The 19261-nt window shown below is 41.4% G+C and overlaps 1 protein-coding gene across 1 annotated transcript in view; it reads right to left on the bottom strand.

The window, feature by feature from the left end:
* The window catches only part of LOC102044941 (5'-AMP-activated protein kinase catalytic subunit alpha-1), a gene marked incomplete at its 5' end in the record, with an annotated part of 31433 nt that overhangs the window by 8563 nt on the left and 3609 nt on the right, over nt 1–19261 (bottom strand). Inside the window, 4 exons of the mRNA XM_005431306.2 lie at nt 13987–14211; nt 15112–15192; nt 17266–17414; nt 18245–18338. Coding sequence (XP_005431363.1) covers nt 13987–14211; nt 15112–15192; nt 17266–17414; nt 18245–18338 — 549 coding nt within the window. The remainder of the gene's footprint in view (nt 1–13986; nt 14212–15111; nt 15193–17265; nt 17415–18244; nt 18339–19261) is intronic.

Raw genomic sequence — 19261 nt, 5'->3', positions numbered from 1 at the left:
TAGGGGAAGCACCCGTCCTCGGACAAATCAAATTACAGGTACATATGAATGACATAAAGGGAAAACCAACAGAAACTAAGTGAGGGAAGGAACCCAGCCTCTGAACCAATCACTTCCAGCCCTAAGGAGAAGGTTCCAGAGAGAAATGCAGGGTTAGAAAGTGATTGACAGGGCACTGGGGGGAGAAAACCAATTAAGTGTCATGGAAACCGGGGAGGGGTGCAGGGAGAACCAAGGGGAACCAATTAATTGTCATAGTAACCGAACGTCTGACAGGTACTGATCGTTGGAAAGCGCGGGAAGGAGAACCTGGGCAGAACCATTAACAGAACATGAAAAAGGGGAATTGGAACAAACCATTGAACACTGAACACACCACAACACTAGTGCGAGAACCAGGAGTGGGCCCAAAATAATCTCTCCACTAAGAAGGAGGTGAGCCAGGGGGAACATGGGACAAAGCATGTCTAAAGAGAGAGGCGTTTTTAAACTAATGCTTGCTTTGCTTGTAAAACATGGCAAGTCCTTGCCAAAGCTGGACTTGAAGCTCATTCTAAAATGGGTGGCTGTTACACGTTCTGACATCACTGCCTCCTCTATTTTTACAAGTGCTGTTTGGGATGATGTGGGAGTTAAGCTCTATGATTTAGCCACTACAGGACACAAGTTGGCAATGTGTATGCTCCCATCCTGGAGAATGATTTTTGAGACATTGAAAAAGTAAGAGCAGTCTCAGGCTGTATCCTCTGCAGATACCACTGGCCTCCTACCCCACTCTGACTCTCCCTACCCACTTGAAACTGGCGCCCCTGATACTGAAGAGTGGCTACAGCCATCAACCTCCCCTCTGCCCAGAGAAAGGAGGGGAAGGCATCCTGTGTCATGGTTGTTAACAGCCTAGATTGCTACCTGCAGCTCTAGCAGTGAGGAGGACAGGGACCCCATCGATCTGGGACCTTCAGATTATGAGACTGATCTATTCCCTCCTGACCCTCGTGATAACTGGATGCAGTTAAAGAAAAGGCTCTTAAGGAGGGGGATTTTGATATCGCAGCGAAAATAGTCGTGCCAGTCAGGCTTTGCGGTGCCAGGGGAAACAACCCACAGTGGGAACCCCTCGCTATTCGGAAATTAAGGGACTACGCCACACGGCTACAGAACATGGGCTAGGGTCTCCCTATTTTGTTAATCTTTTATGGTCTACATTGTCAACTCATCCTATGACCCCCTCATGATTTAAAGGGACTGGCGAAAGTATTATTAACCCCAACTCAGTATGCTATTTTTGATGCTCAGTGGAAAAAGGGGTTAGAAGTTTTGCTTGTAAGGTTTGTAGGGCATACAAACCAGAATATCACAGCCCTCATGATTGACCACCTGGCTGGAGAAGGGGCTCACTCAGACCCTGTGGGGCAAGCCTGCATTCCTAGAGAAGCCCTTGAGGGCATTACTGAAGCTGCGTGTATCGCATTTTTAAAGGTTCCCGATGCTGCGACCCCCCAAAAAGTATTTACTACTGTAAAGCAAGGACCAGCTGAATCTTATATGCAATTTATTGACAGCTTAAAACAAGCTTGTGAAAGACAAATTGAGAATGACATTGTCAGAGAGGTGTTGCTTTTAAAATTAGCTGTTGAAAATGCTAATGAGGACTGTAAAAAACTGCTTAAGTCCTTGCCTAAGGAGGAATCCACCCTGCTGGAAATGATTGAAGCATGTAATTGCCTCGGCACACTTCAGCATACAGCAACAGTTACTTATGAGGCTGTGGGGGCTGGTATAGCTAATGCCTTTGCAGCTTTGAAGATTATGCCAGGGGACCCACAAACATGCTTCGGGTGTGAAAAATCTGGGCATTTGAAAAAGGACTGTTTCCAAAAGGGGGAGGCCAGGTCCAAAGCTCACAGTATTTGCCCTCAGTGCCATAAAGGAAGGCATTATGCTAATCAATGTCATTCCAAGTATGATTTTGAAGGGCATCCGATATTGGGAAACTGGAACTGAAGCGCGGGGTGGCACCGCGCACAGACACAAATGCCCCAGTGGATGCCTCAGAGCGGAACACAGCAAGCCTCAGCCCAGCCACCACCGCAAGCAGCCTTTGCCGGACCGTCGCCGATTTACAACCCACTACACCAGGAAGCACCGGACTGGACCTGGCAACCTCCATCACAGTAACGTTACTTGATTCATCTGTTCATTTGATTCCCACAGGAGTTTTTGGGCCACCAGGGCAGCATATGCATGCATTGCTTTTAGGTTAGTCATCCACCTCTTTGATGAGACTGTTTGTTCTCTCTGGGGTTATAGACTCTGACTCTGACTATGAAATTATGATTATGGCCTGGACACCTCAACCATCTTGCACCATTCCCCAAGGAACTCGAATAGTTCAATTGATTTTACTTCCCCAAACCATGAGCGTACCGTTCACAAATGTAACGCAAGGGGGATTTGGGTCTACTAGGACACCCAAGTACGCTGGGTAAAACCTATATTAGAACAATGCCTCACATGCCGATGTACCCTGACATTAAATGGACAAGAGATAACACTTGTCAGTCTCACAGACACAGGGGTTGACATTACAGTTATCTCTCAAGCTAAATGGCCCTCACAATGGTCCCTTGCCGAAGTGCCTCAGGCACTTTCAGGCATTGGAGGGAGCAGCTGCAGGTATCAAAGCTGGCACTTGATATAGATCAAAGGCCCTGAGGGACACCTCACCTCAGTCAAATCATTTGTGTTACCAGTGCCGATGGTGCTATGGGGGAGGGATGTTCTCTACCAATGGAACTTTAGAATTCAATCAGATTTTTAATGGGGGCCATTGAAGCACGCAACACTTTAAAACCAACCTGAAAAACAGAAAATCCAGTTTGGGTGGATCAGTGGTCCCTACCATTGCAAAAACTGCATGCATTAATGGAGTTGGTCCAACAACAACTCCAGAAAGGACATATTGTCCCTTCTACCAGTCCTTGGAATTCTTCTGTGTTTGTTATCAAAAAACAAACTGGCAAGTGGTGTTTACTCCATGATCTTCAAAAAATTAATGCAGCTATGGAGGACATGGGGGCATTACAGCCTGGTCTCCCACCTCCTACCACGATCCCCCAAAACTGGCACTTGACTGTTATTGATTTAGAAGATTGATTTTTTTTTTATATTTCTTTACATCCTGATGATGCTCCTAAATTTGCCTTTTCAGTTTTAACCACAAACATGCAGGTCCCCTTACAGTGATACCACTGGGTTGTTTTACTTAAAGGCATGAAAAACTCCTGTACTATTTGCCAGAGATATGTTGCTAAGGTCCTCAAACATGTTCATCAACAAATGCCTAATATTCTTTTTTGATGTCACAGACATTTCCTTTATGAAAAATCCTCTCAGAATTTTTCCTGCTGAAGCTGAGAAGTTCAGCAACCAGACATAAACAATAGGTTATCTGCTGCTGTGGAATGTAACAGGTCTGCCTGGATTGGCCCAGTTTGGATGTTTGGGGTTGGTGACCAATCCAGAACTGAGATCTCTCGGACACAGTCCAAGAGAGCTGGTTTGTTATTCATTCTTTACTTTTCTTAGGTAGCTAGCAGCTTCTGGAAACTCTCCTTTTTCTTTTTCTTTTTAGTATAGTTATAATAGATGTATATATCAAAACATAATAAATCAAGCCTTCTGATCATGGAGCCCATCTCGTCTCTTCCTTCATCCCAAAAACCCTTGTGACCACCGTCAACAATCATCATATGGATGATGTTCTTGTAGCAGCTGAAGAACAGGAAGTCGTGGAGAAAACCTTAGCCCTTGTCACATAAGCTGTAAATCAGGCAGGGCTTTGCATAGCTCCTGAAAAGGTACAAAAACACCTCCCATGGAGGTATTTGTGGCGGCACATTGGAGTCCATTCAATTTCCCTCCAAGCTCTGCAAATTCAGACAAACATTCGCACCTTACATGATGTGCAAAAACTTTTGGGAGCAATCAAGTGGGTGCGCTCCTTGTTAGGAATTTCAAATGCAGAGATAAGTCCTTTGAATTGCTAAAATAAGACTCAGACCTTTTATCACCTAGGTAACTTTACAAGCTCAGCAGGTGCTGCAATGCGTATCTGATGCCTTAGTAAGCCAACAAGCCGAACACTGGGCATCTGAACTGCCTTTCTTTTTAATAATTTTACGTCCAGCAAAAAGGCCCCACATTTTGATTTATCAATGAGACTCCAAGGCACCAGACCCTTTGCTTATCATTGAATGGATTTTTTACCACACCAAATGACCAAAACCATCAGTACTCAACATGAAATGATGGCCCAATTAGTTGTTAAGGCCTGACAAAGACTCACTTCTCTTGAGGGAGTGGAATTTTCCACTATTTTCCTACCTCTTACCACCTATTATTGGAATTGGATATTTCAGGAATCAGAGGATGTTCAGATGGCCTTTGCAAAATTCAGTGGACAAATCTCAATACATCCTCCAAAACATAAGCTTTTAATACCTCCATTTCAATTGATAGAAAAACCAAAGAAGAGTGAGGTTCCACTTCAAGCTTTAACAGTATTCATAGATGGTTCTGGTTGCTCTCATAAATCAGTGGTAATATGGAGAGATCCCTCTTCTAGTGCCTGGAGAGCAGATGTATCCACAATTGAGGGGTCCCCCCCAAATTGTTGAATTGCTGCTGTTGTCAGAGCTTTTCAAAAATTTTCTGTTCCTTTTAATGTGGTTACAGATTCAGCTTATGGTGCAGGAATCGTGATGAGAGCTGAAGCATCAGAGAGGTTGAAAATTCACAACTTTTTAATTGGTTGCAGCTCCTTGTTTTTTTTCTTATAAAATAGAACGTCTCCTTGCTTTGTTATGCATATTCGATTGCATATAGACCTTCCCGGATTTTTGGCTGAAGGGAACAGGCAAGCTGACCTTTGAACAATGCCTGTACTACAAACTGTTCTACCTAATAAGATAGAACAGGCTAAATTGAACCATTCTTTTTTTCACCAAAATGCTGCTGCTTTGCTTTGACATGTTGGCATTACCAAAGTCCAAGCTTCAGCAATTATTGCTGTTTGTCCTGATTGCCAAAGGTGTTCTTTTCCCTCTGTTGCAGGAGGTCTTAATCCCAGAGGGCTTCAGAGCCTTCAAATCTGGCAGTCAGACTTTACCCATTTTTCTGAATTTGGCCATTTAAAATACATTCATTCCTCTATTGATATCTTTTTTGGTGCGCTTTTTGCATCAGCCCATTCAAGGGCAACAGCTAAAGATGTCTGTAGACACTTCACTGCTGTTTTTGCAACTCTTGGTATACTATTTGAAATAAGGACAGACAATGGACCAGCTTATACTTCCCGTCAAGTTACTACCTTTTTTGCCTTGTGGGGAATTATGCACAAAACAAGTATTCCTCATTCCCCAACAGGCTAATCTATCATTGAACAGGCTTATGGCTCCCTCAAGCATCTCTTAAGTCAACAGGAGGGGGGAACTGGAGATGGCATCCCTGCCGAGAGACTACAGAAAGCCCTTTATGTTTTCAACTCTTTGCATTGTTCTTTGATGGACCCCAACCCACTGATTGTTCGACATTTTAATTGTAATTTACAATTGCAACAAAAGGAAAAACCCCCTGTTTTAGTGAAGGATCCAGAATCCAGTAAAATATTGGGGCCTTATCCTTTGGTCACTTGGGGTAGAGGTTTTGCTTGTGTCTCCACAGAGAATGGTACCAAGTGGATTCCAGCAAAGAATGTGAAGCTGTTTACAGAACCTTTGACTGCATCACCAGAAGATTCACCTTTAACACCAACATCAGAGGAGAATCCTTGTGAACAGGACCTCGCCACATCAGCACCTGTTTGACCTATGCAAATGTGTTGAATATGGGATACTGTGGTACTGCACATCTCATAAAAGGCAAGGTGCTTGCTGTCAATGTGATCCAACGAGAAGCAGCAGAAATAACACACAAATTCAACGATTAGTGTGTGGGTACAAGTTTGATCTACCTGAACGATTGGAAATTACTCCAAAGCAGTGGCTTATTCCTACTGAGAATAAGGATAAATGATGACTTCCTGAATACTGTGGTATTTACTGGGAATTGTTTCTAGTGCTCAGACATGGCCTGTTAACCAACCTAAAACAGATGTTTGGGTAACCTTGGTGAATGTTACAGGACAAGATATGTTGTGTTTGGCCACTGCATCCCCCGATAATTCTTTTTCAACGTGCTTTGCTGCTCTGCCCTTAGACAATTGGCCTTGCTTCAGTCAAGCAAATACAATGTTGCAAAACAGCAATCATGCTAATGCCTGGGATCAATGGACCCCTTATTTTCCCTGGTGTCCCTTGAGCCTCAAGAGTTAGAACTCATGGGCTCATTGAAAATGGATCTTTGTAAAAGGTTTAATTATTCTGGGAAAAATCAGTCTAAGGCTTGGGATGTTTCCCCTCATGAACCTGTGTATAAAAATGCGAGCGCATGGGGTAATTATACATCCAGGATTATTTCTTGCTCAACCAATGCTCCATTACTTTTACCTCCTGGAGTATTTTTAATTTGTGGGGACTGGGCTTGGCCTGCCATCCCATCGCATAATAAAAGGAAGACCATGTAACCTTGGGCGATTATCCCTTTTAACCCCAAACACGTCTGTGATTTTTTGTCACGGTACGATAGGTTGGATTCAAACCTATATAGAGGACCCTCAGCCAACCCTGTTCAAGCTTAGATGCAGGCACACCACTGGCCAGAGATCTAAGTGGAGAGAGATCTCAACGAATCAGCTGTTTTAACACGGGACTTTCAAACCCCCTATATAAAGAGTCTTCTATAATAAACCGCTGCTGTTTGTCTCATGATCTTCGGAGAGTTCATGTCATTTATCTGTCTCTGACCACAACCTCACGTAACACATGGTGCTCCTGTGTGAGGACACAGCCATCTCTGTGTACAGTGCAGGGGAGACAAAAACAGCATAGGAGCCAGAGAAGCTGAAAAAGCTGAAAAATAGAAGAAAAACCCCACCGAAGAAATCGTGGCTTTGTCTCTGTGCAGGATCATCCAATTATGAAGGTATGGAAACTTCTTCTTGAGGAATGGGACGTAGATTATGATGAAGAGGCATCATTAGCTTTAATAACGTGGGCTAAGAACCACGGATTGGACACAACTAAAGAGGCTGCCCTTGATTTCAATACTTGGGTGCGAACTGGCCAATTTATAATTCAAGCAGCTTCCAGAGGTGATGAAAGCTCAATAAAAGTTATAAAGCCCCGGAAACTTATTTTAGATTTGATGAGCATTGCAGTAAAGTGGAAAAATTATAAGAAAAAGGCCTCATAATATCAGGCCTGCTCTGTTAACCTGTCACTTCTTCTAAGGGAAGCTAGCACTTTGCAAGTTCCCACGTGAAAGCAATCCTGGTGTGAGCGGTTCGTTAGCATAACTATCTATTCCTGCTTGAAACAACAACTAGCCACCTCTATGAACTGTTTTTACACGGTTAGAAAAATGAAAACTATCTCTCACAAACAACTTTTCCTGCATGTACACACAGGGGGTTTGAGTGACCAGTCAATACAGGATAACAACTTGTTACTAACCAATAAAAGTAATTGGCAAGAAAGCTACTAACCAATTGGAGACACACATGAGGTCTGTAAAACTGTATAAAACCAAGTTACATGAATAAAGAAGGGTCTTTTTTCCACCATGAAGAAAATGGAGTCAGCGTGATTAATTCCCATAGATGAGACTGTTAAATACCGGGGCACATGGTGAGGACTGGGCACCAGAGGTGTTAGTGGGGGAGTTGGGCACCCTTCCAAGCCCACAGAGGATGTGGCTGGATGAAATGGTCACCCTGTGGGGCTCTGCTGTCCTGTGCAGCTGCGTCACCCTGAATGTGCCCCCTGCACCGGCACCGTTCCCTGTCAAGCCACTTTCCACAACCCCCACACGTGGCAGTGCTCCGGTGCATGGACAAACTGTGTCAGGCAACAATGAGCCAGATTATGTGATCGCTCCACGTGGCAGGGCCTCAGCGTGTTTCCACTGTGCAACAGAGGGGGGCGGCGGAGCTCAGAGTGGCAGCAATTCTGCGGTGGCCAGTGGGGCCCCAGCAGCAGGCGGAACCACAGTAAGCAGCAAAGGTGCGCCCGCGCCAAGATGCTGGGCAGTGCTGGAACGCCCTGTGCCCGCGCCACGGGGATGCAGTGTGGTGCCAGAACGCCCTGTGCCCACGCTGTGGGGGTGCTGTGCAGCACCAGAGCACCCAGTGTCCACGCTGTGGGGCTGATGTGCTGGGTCAGACCACACTGCCATCTTGTCTGAGCATCCTGTGACCATGATGCAGCTCCATGCGGCTCCTGGGATCACCCCCTCACCACTGGAGTTGCCCACGCCCATCATCACCATGGAAATGCCTGGACTGCCCCTGCCTGGAGCTGGTTGGCTCAGCCCACAAACTGCGCCCACAGTCCCAGCTCTGCTGGTCACACCTGCTGCTGCAACACAGGGATGGGGCCCGAGATGATGTCACTAGAAATGCCTGGATGTTGTCACTACATCACACCCGGAAATGCACCGAAACCAGGAAGTCCCAGCACTACGATGCTGAGTCCCGCTCCCAGCCCAGCACCTGTCGCTGCCATAGCACCATCACACCTACAGTCAAAGTTCTAACAACCTGAAGAAGCCCTTGCAACCTTGCCGACAACAGCTCCAGCCTCTCTGATGTTCTGAGCAGAAACCATCCCCACACGTGACCTGGTAATCTTCTGGATGGAGGTAAAACAAAAAGTGATAGAATGTGGGGATATAGAGGGGGCTGAACTAATTTTTGTACCCATGTATTCACCATCATCAGACGACTAGCAGTGAGAGGGGGAGCAATTGCAGCATTCCCAGTTGTATGAGGTAATGGGTCAACACCCGACAAATACGTGCCCTTTAATTGGCAAATCCTTTCAGAGCTATGCCAACTGGTTGTTAAACACAGGTTAGGGTCACCTGCTGTTGCAAATAGGCTTCGATTTATAACTGCTAGTGAATTAACCCCCTATGATACAAAGCAAATTGCAAAATTACTCTGTACTCCAGTGCAATATATAATGTTTGAATCAGCCTGGACGTCTTATGCAGAAGACCAGGGACTGCAAAATTCAAGAGCTTTGCAGCAGGACCCATGTTTTGGGGCAGGGATTTCTCAACTTATGGGACTGCCCCCCATGGAAGACCCACAAACCCAAGCATGCCTGGACCCCTTAATCCTAGCCCAAGCAAAGGACTTAGCAATGCGAGCTCTAACAAAAAGTACAAATATGTCTGTGTCTACCCAAAGTTATTCAAGTATAAGATAAAACCCCAACAAACTATATATGCGGTTCATAGAACAATTGCAAGATGCTATGGAAAAACAGATAGCAAACAGAAAAGCAAGGAGCCAATTAATACTACAGTTAGCACAAGATAATGCAAATGAAGACTGTAGAAAGATAATAGATGCATTACCTAAAGAGAATCCATCCTTAGAGGATATGATAAATGCATGTCCTAAGGTTGTGACTGGATTTCACAACATGGATATGTTAGCTAATACCATTACAGCTGCTGTTAAACAAACTCCCCATTGCTACAGATGTGAACAACAAGGCCATGTGAATGTAAACTGGTCACACCAGTCCATACCACAGGGGACATTTCAAAGACAGCCCCAAATGTACTGGACTCAGGTAGTAAGTGATCAAAGACCTAATATGGTCTATCCTGCCCTACGTCCTGCCTGAGCCCACAAGCAGCATCCTCCTGACGACCTGTGTAAGAGATGGTCCGAAGTTTCCCTCTTTTGCCCCACGACCGTCTCAAGGACAGAGACTAAGACCCTGAAGACCCTGACTGGAGTTCTGGCCTGGTTGAGGTAGATGCTTGCCAAGCAATTGTTTGCAGGTGTGCTTGCTGTGTCACCACAGTCTTACACCTGCTTCACGCTACCTGCTCATCACAATAGCCCATGAATTTCCCCACCTCTTGACCAGATGCCACCTGCTTTGGAGAAAGTCTGACTTTCTAGGGTAACTTTGGTGATCCCCCACGGAAAATGCCTCATCTGCCTCACGACCACCATGACGGACGGAGGATTGAAGCCCCCTCCCAAGGACTGGGACTGAGACCCTTATAATTCCAACACAGGGGCACTGGCCTGACTGAAGTGGGATGTTTGCCAAGTGTTGCCTGCAGATGTGTTCTCTGGACCAAGAACAATAGGTCCCGCTCACTGCTGAAATTGACTTGCCCTGCTTCGGAACATGGACTGTCTGTACCCATTTTTCAATAGACTTATTTCTCCATTGTCTTTTACCTATTCCTCCCTTGTCAGAGGACTATAATAGACCCCTGAGTTAACCAAGACTTTGAGATTCTCCCCGACACAACAAGACAGATCTATTGGCTGGACCACAAGGATTTCGTCTCTCCGTTGGTAGCTATTCCTCCCCCCTTTCTCTCTCTCTCTCTCTCTCTCTATCCTTTATCTCCTTTCTAATCCTTCTATTGCATTTGCTGTGGGCACTCAATAAAAGGTGCATTTGTTTTGATTAATACTGAAATCCCCTCTGTGTTGTTTTTGCACTCTGAGTTCAGTTAACAAACCATCACAACCCCTGCTTGTACTAGCGGATCATGACAGCCTGTCAACAAACATCGTGGAGCCATGTGTGGAACAGTGATGGAAACAACTTGTTCATCTACCTCATGGAAATCTGGGACTATTGAAGTGACAGTTCATTTAAGGACTTTCTTTGTTCACAAATTGTTTTTCTGTTTACAAACTGTTTTTCTGATAATTGGGTTTTTCTAATGGTTCTAAGGGTTAAATGGTTTCTTAGGTTAGAGTTAAGTTGTAACTTGTACCTATAAGTAGTTAACCTTTGGCATGTTAGCCTGAAGGATTGTGATCTCGCCTAACAGCTCCTGGAAGTGAGTGCTACAACTCCAGTGGTACATGGGACAGATCGCTGGCTGAGGGGAGCTAGGTTTGTCAAATTTGGTGGAAAACCTCATTCAAATTAGACCCATGCTGTCTTCTGTCACCCTGTCTGCAAAGGGCCTTTGCAGGTAGGATAATAGACAACATTTTACATTTTTTATTAAAAAGGAAAGGAGGAATTATCACAGTACAATAGGTTGGATTCAAACCTATACAGGGGACTCTCAGCCAACCCTGTTCAAGCTTAGATGCAGGCACACCACTGGCCAGAGATCTGGGCAGAGAGAGATCTCAACGAATCAGCTGTTTTAGCACGGGACTTTCAAACCCTCTATATAAAGAGTCTTCCATAATAAACCGCTGCTGTTTGTCTCATGATCTTGGGGGAGTTTGTGTCGTTTGTCTGTCTCCAACCACAACCTCACATACCAATTTTTCAGCATAAATATCCCTCTAGAGTTAAGCAAACCTTACATGCTTTTGACAAAGATTGTGATGACCGGTTTGATTTTTGGTATAAAGGACAGCAATGGGCAGCATCGTTTTTCCCCCTGGTGTAGCAGCAAGAAAAGCTTTAGGATTACTTAACAAATTAGGTTATTGGCTAGCTAGACAAACTAATGCCATGTCCTTAGCATTAACAGGACTTTTAGCTGATGTTGATTCTATTAGACATGCTACTTTGCAAATTAGGGCAGCGATAATTTTTTTGCTTTTAGCACAAGGACATGGATGTGAGGAATTCAATGGAATATGTTGCATGAACCTGTCCGATCACTCTCAATCAATCCATGCAAGCATTCAAGCCCTGAAAGAGGGTGTAAACAAACTGCAAGTAGATGATGGATTTGATTGGCTAGGTAGACTTCTGGGGGATTGGGGACTTGGTGGATGGATACGAAATTTAGTTAAAATAGGCTTATATGTATTAGGCATTATATTATGTATTGTTATGGTTATTCCTGGTATTTTACAGTGTGTGAAAAAACTAATAGACAAGTCACTTGAGTGTATTTTTAGTTCAAGGGAAAGGGGGAGGTATAGACAGTAAGAGAGAGTACAATGGAACTGATAAAGGAGCCTGATATCTTAGGCTTGATCAAGCAGAAACCATGGGAGAGACAGACACAGATCCCTGGTGTAAGAGTGACCAAGAGGCATGTTGTGAAACTTTGCGATAAGATAATGATTACCAGGTAACAGATGTCATGAAGAATGTGTAACCAATAGGAAATTGTTACCAAAAATAGAACCCTATATAAGTGTCATACAAGTGAACCCTATATAAACACTTTTTATTCTCAATAAAAATCGGGTTCTGATCCAAGTTCAGATGTCCCTGTCTCTCCATCGCCAATATTAAGCAACCTGGTCTAGTGGAAGGTATCCCTGCCCATGGCAGGGGGGTTGAAATTAGATGACCTTTAAGTCCCTTCCAACCGTTTAACATTCTATGAAACTACTTTCCATTTTAATGAAGTAGTAAGGGATATATGTAACACATTTTTTGTTTTACTGAAAGAACAGAAACATTGCTAACTTGATAACTTCCATTCCTAAATGAGGAAGCATCTTCACTAAGGTAGTATTTCAGAGCTCCTTACAAATAAAACAGGAATACTAACTGTTGAAGATTGCAATGCAAGTTGTTTTCCATTACCATCTGTATGGCAGATTACCTTTGTCAAGTGGGCAGTTTGCTTTATCTCTCTCTTTGAGTGACCACATTCACACCTCCCTTGGGAGGGGACATCTGCTGATAACAGACTATTGAATGTCACTGCATGACTGATAAGAACTATAACATCCCATTGTGAGATGCTCTGCCCAGAGAGAAGAGCCAAGCATTGCTACCCAGATATAATCCAGAAGTTTTTGAGACACCAGCAGGGCTTTCTCCACGGGATTCCCCAGAGAAACAACAGCTGCCTCTCCTTCCACTGGATCTTCAGAGGAAGAATACATCCTTCTCTACAGATTCCCCTTGCTCCAACAGAACCACACCTGATACTTCAAGAAGACTGCAGCCACATTTCCAATTGGACTGCCACCAACAACCTGACCCACAGGGTGTCGGGTTGGGTTCTGACTCTGTCAGTGTTGTTCTAGTGTACTGCATTGTTTATTTCATCCTTTATTTTTTTCTCTTTTCCCTATTAAGAACTGTTATTTCCTGCTCCCATATTTTTGCCCGAGACCCCCTTAATTTCAAATTTATAGCAATTCGGAGAGGTGAGGAGGGTTTACATTCTCCATTTCAGGGGAGGCTCCTGCCTTCCTTAGCAGACTCCTGTCTTTCCAAACCAAGACACTAATTTATGCTATTGCATGAAGCTACCTTTTTTTAATTCTACCCACTGTTCACTCGTCAAACTGGTTACCCTCTCCATAATTCTATCTTGAAATCTGGAGTCCATGATGGCTATCTCTATCTGCAGTCTTAAACTTATCAGAATTCTATGTAGCAATTGTCACTCATACACAGGTTCATGGCAGGGTTTTCAAGCTAGAATAGTGAGTGCCATCTTATACATGGAATATTGAACCTCAATAGATTATTTTGCTGAGTCTGCAGAAATATTAATTAAACCAATAGTTATCAGGTTAGAGTGATAACTTCCCCTCAGACATTTACAATACAAAACAGCAGTTCACATCAGCAAATATTTTTCTTGCCCAGAGAAGTCAATACTGTACAGTTTTTGCAAACCATTCTGCAGGTAAACAGGCTTGCTTTAGCACTCTTAAATGTAGAATTTCACAGAATTTTTATATGCAACATATGTATTTGTTTTACTCTGACCACCAGTAGATACTTCATTGGCCACAGGAGATCAGAGCCAGAGCTAAAGCCAAAAAAACAGAAGTTGAATTTTTCATCTCAGACTATAAACCAGGGACAAGCTATATAAATTATTTCTTTGTTCTGCATATTTTCATTAAAATTAACATTCCAGCCTCCTCTGATCAGATATCAGTTAACATTTTACCTAATGTTTCTGATTGTTGCTCTCTTAATTGGATCTACTTGCAGCATGTGTTTCAGAAGACTAGATACAGGTGGATTCAGGTATTGAGGGGTATAAAAGATACCATCACATATCTTCTTAAAAAGGGTTGGCACATGATCATCATCAAATGGAAGTGTTCCGCATAACAAAGCATAGAGAATAACCCCACTGCTCCAAATATCTACTTCTGGACCTGCATATAATCTGGGAAAAAAGTTAAATATTAGCAATTTGTGCTTAATACATTCAAATAGATTTTTTTTCTACATTTTTAAATTGTATCATGTTAATCAAGAGTATATGAACTTTGGACAACTAATCTGCACTTACTATACCATTCAGTACTATGCCTTGAACTTGTGTCTTTCCTCTTCACATATGTAACAGAAACTAGAAAAGTACTTAGTTTTCCTCTCTATTGTATAAAAATAATCCACAGATACAATTTAAGATAATGGCAAACTGAAAGAAACTTGCAGCTACTACCAAGAAAGCCCATGTTATACATTGCTATCACTGTTTGAGTGCAATCTATGTAGTCATCTAGCCTCCAAGCCTTGGAGGCTAAGAAGTTTAAGACAAGTCCACATAGCAGAACTTGCCACATCTTCTATGCTACTGCATGAATAAAAGATACATTTGGCCTCCAGTCAGCAAAAGATATTAGGGTAGTGAGCTGAAAGCAGCATATTTGACAATCACTGAGTAAATTCAGACTGAATATAGATTCTACAGCAGATATTTCACTGCTACTCAACTTCACAGTATACTTTGCCTGTATTTCTATCTGTACCTCTACTTCCAAGATCCGAGCTGTAAATGAGATTTTTTAAACCAATTCAGGGACACTGTACACACTGTATTTGGGACATCAGACATCACCTCCACCTTACAAAAACTATTCAAAGCTCGGTGAAAGTCTTAAATATTTATGAAAAATTATCAAGGCAATTAAGAGTTCAGCCCACAATTTCTTAGTATAAAGCTTGTGAATTACACTATTTTGTAGCCTTTAGAATTAAGCAGCAAAATGACTGAAGTACATGCACATATGCACCCAATAGAAAAGAAGCTCATACATGTATCCAGTAGAAAAGAAACTACCTTCCTGAAATTACTTCTGGTGCAGCATAGTTAGGGGAACCACAGCTTGTTCTTAAAAATTCTCCATCTGACATCATATACCTGAAAGTATATAAGAGTAACTACTAAAGATTCACAGAGCAAAGTGATTTTACACTAGAAAAGATCGCTGGTAATTCAAATTAGAAAGTTAACTAATTTATTTCAGTAAGGAGGCAAAATTGTTTGGAGTGATTGAAATTTTTATATGAGAACGACACACGATCCTGCATTTAGTTTACCAGAAACTTGAGTAACGTCAATCCATTATTGCACACAACCTAGGAATGTTCAAAAACATATTAATTCCAAGACAAAAATTAATCCATTCTGGATTACACAAACACAATAGAGAACAAAGCTGCTCTAAAGGAGAGAGCAACATAGTAATATAGGATTTTGATCATTAACACAAAAGTGTCTTAAAAACCATATTCTCTTCTAAATGCCAAAGAGGAAGATGCTACCACAGAATTGCCTAAAATTCTTTAAGAGGTTATATAGAATAAGGGAACTCAGGAGTGCACACAGCCTTGCCACAATTTAGACACCAAGAACTTGCTACCAGTCCTCACAGCAGCTGCGTTAAATAGCTAGTATAAACAATTAAGCTTCTGATTACTTAGGCAGCTGTTATAAATTACAATATAGTATTGGCTTCCGCATTTATGTGTTAGCTTTTGCATGTTATTATTAATCACAAAGATTTTGATATGGTACAATTCATAATTTCTTTTAACTGCTTTTTGGTATAGTATAATCTGTCAGTTTATGTATGCACCATATAGCTTATATAAATAGTAACATCATAAATATATCTCAGGCCTTAGCATAATATTAAAATAAAGACTATGTAACGTTAAAATGCTTTTATTCATGTAACTAACTCAGAGAATGGTGTAAAATAATTATGTTTTTTCTCACATTTGTGGACTATCTTATCTGAATGATAACAGTGACAAAAACCAGAGCACCAAGAGAAGAATTTATTGACTCTTCGTTATCAGAGAGTGTAAAAACAACGAGAGGGAACCATGAGAAAAAATAAAATATACTGATTTAATCTACAGGATGGCATGCAGACAAGTCAAAGGTTAAAACCAAGCAAAAGAATTCCTGAAACATCTAAACTCACAAGAATGTTTGAATAATGTATAAATGCTCATGAATATACATATAATGTATGTAATGTAACAGTATATAAGAACATTGTTTTAAGCCAAGTGTGTTTTTGGCATATTGTCAAACATGCCAGCACTGGATATTGTCCCTTTTCTCCCTTATTAAACTTTTAAAAATTTCAAAGAGTAAGCTCTGTTTCTCACAGCAGTTATATAGCTAAAAGCACAGGAATTTGAAAAACTGTTCTTATTTTACCTTTTATGCTTTAATTACATTTTTCAGTCACATCTGTAGAGCTTTTAAAGTGAAATTAGAGCAGTTTCTTAGAAGTAGTGTATTTTACTAGAGCAATGTAGTTCTTAAATATGATGAACTTTCCCTGCACTGTACTTCAAAGAGAGCTAAACATCTGCATTTTATAGATAAAGAAACAGACAATCAGAGAGTCAGTTTTGAAGTGGCAAGGTGGGGAACTAAGTCTACTTAGCATTATCAGAGAAAACATTAAGCTGTGTCTTTAAGAACCAGCAGTGCAGCCTTTTGCCGCATGGTTTTTGCTTTGCTGGCTGTTTGGACTTTTCTTAAGTGGAGGGTTTTTTTGTTCTCTTTTCATTTGTTTTTCCTTGTCTCAGAGACACTGCAGTTAGCGGTTTTGAGCTGCCTTAGGGTGAATTCCGCAGCTGCCAGCCTGCAGCCAGGGCATTGCACCAACCTCCCCACTCCAGTCCAAGTCGATGGTGACTTGTCAGCAGCACCCGGCCAAGGAGAAAAAACTATGGAAGAGGAGACTTTAGCAAAAGCTGTGACGAAAGAGAGAGGCGAGAGCTCTGCTTCGAAGGTGGTTGTTTTGGGTTTGCAACTGTAGCCACTCGTAAAGACTACATTTAGCAATTAGAAACTGTTTCGACCTGAACTTTGCAAACTGCCAGCAGTGAGAAAAGCAAGAGAGGTCCTGCAGTCAAGGCCAGGATCTAAATAACACCAGAAACGTGATCAGCTATAAAATAGCAATGCTTACCAAAATCAGCTATCTTGGCATTCATGTGTGCATCAAGCAGCACATTTTCAGGCTTCAGATCTCTATGTACTACCACATGCCTGTGACAGTAATCCACACCAGAAAGGATTTGCTGGAACAGACATCTACTTTCCTTTTCATCAAGCTAAGACAAACAAAGGTTTTAAACAATTTTGAGACAGTGGAAGGATAACTTGATTTTCCCCTATATGAATTGAAGGAAACTTTCCAATGACCAAAAGCTATCATTTATAACTTTGATATTTTATACAGCAGATATTATATGCTCAGTAATTAGAAATATTAGCACCCAAACATTAATTTTGTCTAATTAAGATATCAATTAACTTAGATATTTAAGCATGGTATAAGATTAAAGTTGACAAAAGCTGATGACACTCAGTATATAAGTGATAAACTTTGGATACGGCTTATGCTCCTATTAGCAGCTAGCCCTAAACAGCAGACTTAACTGGATACTTCCTATAAACACACCCTAATCTGTGTCAAAGTTTGCTCAGTGTAACAACTAACTAAATATATCCTGGCTATCTAGATGGTTTGTCAAAAGTGACTTTAGGACTTTCACAGAAACCAGTCTAATAGTAGAAGAGGGTAATAAGGGCACAACAGTAGTTTTTCAATAATAGTTTATACTGAAGAAAATTTACCGCTACTCCAATTGGATAGCACATCCATCCAGTTTCTACACAGTAATTGTAAATGAACATATCAGTATCATTTATTCTTCAGTAGAGTGGAAAAATGCTACAAAGTCACATACAAAGATTTGAAATATGTTGATATATAACCATTTTTATTTTCAAAACAAGATATAGTCATAAGGTATATTTTAATTGCTAACTGCAAAATTAATGCTGAATACACAAGAAACAAACCTTCATTTAACAGGAAGATTGCAAAAGCAATAACAGAATGCAAGTCATTGATTTGTAGAGTTAGACTGCTTCTTACCCTTCCATTTTTACAGATATAATCAAACAGTTCTCCTCCTGAAACATATTCCATCACCATGAAAATGTCAGTTGGCGTACTGATGACCTGGTACCTGATAAGAATAAGTATCTGTTAGCCTATGCACTCAGTAAAAGCAGCTAGTTACATTTAGTTAAAACCAAAGTTGTGCAAAGAGTCAGATAAAAGTATACTTGCAAAAAATTAACAGCCCATTTACAGCTACTAGAATGATAATATTTTTCAGAAGCTATTTCCTCTCCTTTCGCTATGTGATACCATCATTGCCAAGATTACCAGGGAATTTGTATTCCCCACGAGGAAGATCAGTCTTTGTACTTTCAGAGGACTACTCTGAGTCCAAATGTTTTCTGTGAAGCCATATACAGTGCTGTCTCACAGACAGTGTAATGAGGAAGGGATTCGAAAGGACTTTGCTAGTGTCTAAAAATGCACACATCCACCCTTCAACTTTAACAGGCAAAAAACCCTTGCCTTGTCATAAATAAAGTATACTTCAAGACTTGAAAAAATATTCATGATGATTGAAAGCAATTATCTTTTACAAAGAGACTTAAATTTCTCATTAGTACTTAAGAGTATTAACACCTTGGTAATATTTTTATCACTATACTTTAAAGTTAGCTCTGAGGTTTTGAAAAAACTAGTTTATGGTCAAATTCTCCGCTTAGGAGATTGATATGTTTTCTACATATCCTTACCTAAAGGTTGTTTAGTTTTTTTTCTTCTTCCAGCAGTCAGAAGTGACCAATTTTTAACATAGCAAGAAAATGCACACTGATAAACCTTCAGTCAAAAAATTCAGATACTATATTAAGAAGACAGGAGATAGCAATTGGATGCAAATGAATGCTTCAAGGTACTATGTTGTATTAAACACGTTTACAACGATTCTCATACATATACAGTAATACATTACACAACAATACTTATACATATATTACACAACAATACATTACAACTTATACATTATAACAGTTACCTTACTAACAACAT

The sequence above is a fragment of the Geospiza fortis genome, unplaced genomic scaffold (genome assembly GCF_000277835.1).
Source record: "Geospiza fortis unplaced genomic scaffold, GeoFor_1.0 scaffold1751, whole genome shotgun sequence".
In the NCBI taxonomy this organism is placed as follows: domain Eukaryota; kingdom Metazoa; phylum Chordata; class Aves; order Passeriformes; family Thraupidae; genus Geospiza; species Geospiza fortis.
The sequence above is the reverse complement of the archived record's forward strand: the minus strand, read 5'-3'. Positions and strand labels throughout refer to the sequence as shown.